This window comes from Cyprinodon variegatus, unplaced genomic scaffold (genome assembly GCF_000732505.1).
Source record: "Cyprinodon variegatus isolate N-32 unplaced genomic scaffold, C_variegatus-1.0 Scaffold136, whole genome shotgun sequence".
In the NCBI taxonomy this organism is placed as follows: Eukaryota; Metazoa; Chordata; class Actinopteri; order Cyprinodontiformes; family Cyprinodontidae; genus Cyprinodon; species Cyprinodon variegatus.
The window spans coordinates 146,573-149,934 of NW_015150589.1; the positions used below are offsets into that span (position 1 = coordinate 146,573).

General features: G+C 36.3%; 1 protein-coding gene across 1 annotated transcript in view; it reads left to right on the forward strand.

The window, feature by feature from the left end:
• Positions 1–207: 207 nt before the first annotated feature.
• The window catches only part of vdac1 (voltage-dependent anion channel 1), an 11,864-nt gene continuing 8,709 nt past the window's right edge, over positions 208–3,362 (forward strand). The window contains exons 1-2 of the mRNA XM_015376569.1: positions 208–282; positions 2,566–2,635. Of these exons, the coding sequence (XP_015232055.1) occupies positions 2,569–2,635 (67 nt within the window). The 5' untranslated portion in view covers positions 208–282; positions 2,566–2,568. The remainder of the gene's footprint in view (positions 283–2,565; positions 2,636–3,362) is intronic.

Consider the following 3,362-nt stretch of genomic DNA (forward strand, 5'->3'; position numbering starts at 1 on the left):
ATTATTATTATTATTATTATTATTATTATTATTATTAATTATAACAACCTACCAAGCCCCATGACAGTTTTAGCCAGAGTAATATTATTCTGGTTAAACGCATACTTCCCTTCATTAGCTGACAATCTAAAACGGAGTGAAGCATTTCGCAGTGTGACTGAATACTCAATCTTTGTAGAAGATGGGCTCTGACGTAGTACGTGACGCCATCCACCTCCCTCCTATCTCCTCCCTCTGTGCGGCTGACAGGCTCCTTCTCGCCTTGGACAAGAACTCATAGAGGTAAGTTCTACATCTTTCAGAAAAAAATGAAACACTACAAGGTTTATGTTTATTTCACGGGTCCGTGACGAACATTAGTCTCCACAGGAATCGCAGCGGTACCCATCCCCATTGCATATTCTGTAAAACTCCATTGAGAAACCTAAAAATTAGACAGGCCTGCTGCTGTTATGTAGCTATCACCTGCTGCTAGCTTGGGCTGCTATCTTGTGATGCGGTCATTTGAATGGAAAAGTTATCAGCAGTCGCACTGGTTCTTAGAAAGGAACAAAGTTAATGTTCTTTACAAATTGACTGTCTCGTCACGTTAAGTGCTGTATGTTTCACAGACCGGGTCATTACGCTCCTACCGCAGTGCCTTTCACCATCTAACCACCTTGACTGTCAGCTAATGCTAACCTGTTAGCATGCGAGGGCATGAGGATGCTGGCGTGATAACCTTCTCGTCCCCGTCATTCAGTTTCTACTGAGATCCTATTAATAAAACATGTATTTTTCTTTTAACATTACAGTTTTTACTGCTTTAGTTTAGGTTAAGAGTGAATGGGTAAAAGTTAAGGAATTCACTTCTATGTGCTAATACGCCATTTATTTGCTCTTTCAATCATATTTAACTCTTACTTTACCATCTATTTACCTTTTAAAGGCCCCCTTTAACACTCTGGAGGCGAGATTCATCGAGTCTGACCTAATCCTACGTTTTTAACACCTTTAAAATTTTCCTCTATAGTTCAGATTTAAAACCCTAAAATAGATTTTGAAGTACTGACTTTATATTTACCATAGATTTTGATGAGAAACCAGTTTTTGCTTTCATTCAGGGAAATTTTTCAAGGTTAAGTGTTGTCTTCATTGAAACAAGTTTGTTTTTAAAAGAGCTATCTAAGGTATAAATGGGAGATCTATATGCTCTATATCATCTCTCAAGAGATGCTCTGGACAAACTAGAAAACATGAAAGTTCAGTAGATGGTAAAGGTTAGAAGTTTAGGTAGGATGATGCAATGTAGTCAGATGTGATGTCAGCCTGTAGTTATACGTTTCAGGGATTATAGCTGTTACATTAACAGCTTAGGTTTATATATTTAGATATGAATTTTTTGTTTACATTATTGCTTAAAATCCTTGGTAGATGCATCGGGTATAAACAGCCACCTAGGGATATTTGTACAAAATGTCTAATAAGAGGCTGAACCATTTTCAAGCTGAAAAAATTCAGGTACTAAATGTCCAAAACGGCAGAAATGTAAAAGTATGTGCACCAGTATTGGAGCGAACTTGCTGTTTCTGCTGAGAAATTAAAGTAATCTATAATACGTTTTATATGTAATTGCCTTTATATCTGCAAATCTATCTTAAAACTTTCAAAAAGTCTGAAATTGCTTGGGTTGGAGCAGCAAAAATATGCTTAAAAGGTATTTTGTACTGAACTGCTTTATGTAGAAGGTAATTTCTAGTTGCTAGTTGGTTTAGAGGTGAGTAACTAATGGTTACTTCAAAAAGCGGATGTATGATTTATTCTTTTGAAGTGTATTCCCATGTATTTGCTCTCAGTTATTGGAGTTAATGTTAACCAATCGAATTTCCACTTCTTGATTGTTTGGAATGGATTTTCTTAATTTCTTGCCTTGTTTTGATTGGTAAGCACAGATGTCGCTCTAACCTAGAAGCTATTTATTACATGTTGCATTAAAGTAAAACCAATTTTGATTAAGAGACCCGATCTGAAAGTCTAGGAGTCCCTATTTTATTCAGCAAGTGTTCCATTGTACCCTGTTATCTACAGTCAATATGTTATGCAGGTTATCAATGCACCAGCGCAACTCCAGCGCTTTACTAACATTTGCTGCATTAAAAACTGTTCCTCTGTGTAGCCTGATGATGAAACATCTTGCAAAACTGAGTGCTCATGAAAGCAGGGGACAAAGGCTTGCTCACAAACTTGATAGGAAGCGTTTCAGACAGTTGCCAAAGAGACGGCTTTGTGTTAAAGTCTGTGGTCCTCATTGTGTTCTGTTCTCCTAACCTCTTCCAGTTGGAAATATGAGCTTTTATTTGAGTGGGGGGTGAGTACGGTGTTAAACTGACAGCTGTTCTCTCTTAAAGAAAGCAGAAGCATGGTTGCTTTAAGGGAAACTCATTGAAAAAGCTTGTAGGCAAGTGTGTGTCCCATTAAAGGATACCTTTACACTCTGTAGGTGACCTTCACCTACCCATGGCTTCTTGTTTTAGGAACACCATGCTAAGTCAGGTTTGTTTTCTTTTTTTCCTTTTTTTTTTTTAGATAATGGCTGTACCTCCCACCTACGTTGACCTTGGAAAATCAGCCAGGGATGTTTTTACAAAGGGATACGGTAAGCACCACATTTTTTTTACTATTTTTATTTTCAGAAAGAAATCATGAGCTAACAACGATTTGAAGTACAGAAAAGCGCTTTTAATAAAAATGGTATACATTTGGAGCAGTACTCTCTCATGTTTTCATTTTACAAATGGCCACCTGAGCTATATTTTTGTTTGAGGTGTTGTTTTAATTTATCAATTAAATTTTTTTCTCTTCCAGGATGTATGAATCTAACCTTTTTATAAAGCCTGTTAGTTTTGACCAATAGCAGTTCTCTGGGCTACCTGGTACTGCTTGAATCGATTGGGGTGTAAAATGGCCATTCACTTTGTTGATGCATAAAGTTGAGTGTTTCAGCAGTAAAATAGGATATCATTACGTTGTTGAAGTGGTGGTTATGACTAGAGCCTGACTAATATGCGATGTTGAAGGCCAATATCGATTTTGAGCGCTTAAAAAAAATTACATTCTATATATTGGCCGATATTTGATATATATCGGCCAAAATATATATATAAAAATAAACGTGTACATACACAGGATATGAACTTTCCAACTATAGTCCATCTCAAATTCTCGTAACCAAAAATTTTATACAAAACAAAGACACAAAAAACAGAGCTATATAAATAAGCTACTTTAATTTGAGCAGTTTCAACATGAAACTGTAAATACAATCAATTTTTGTAGTGCTGATTTAAAGGGATAGTTCGGTATTTTTGACATGAATCTGTATG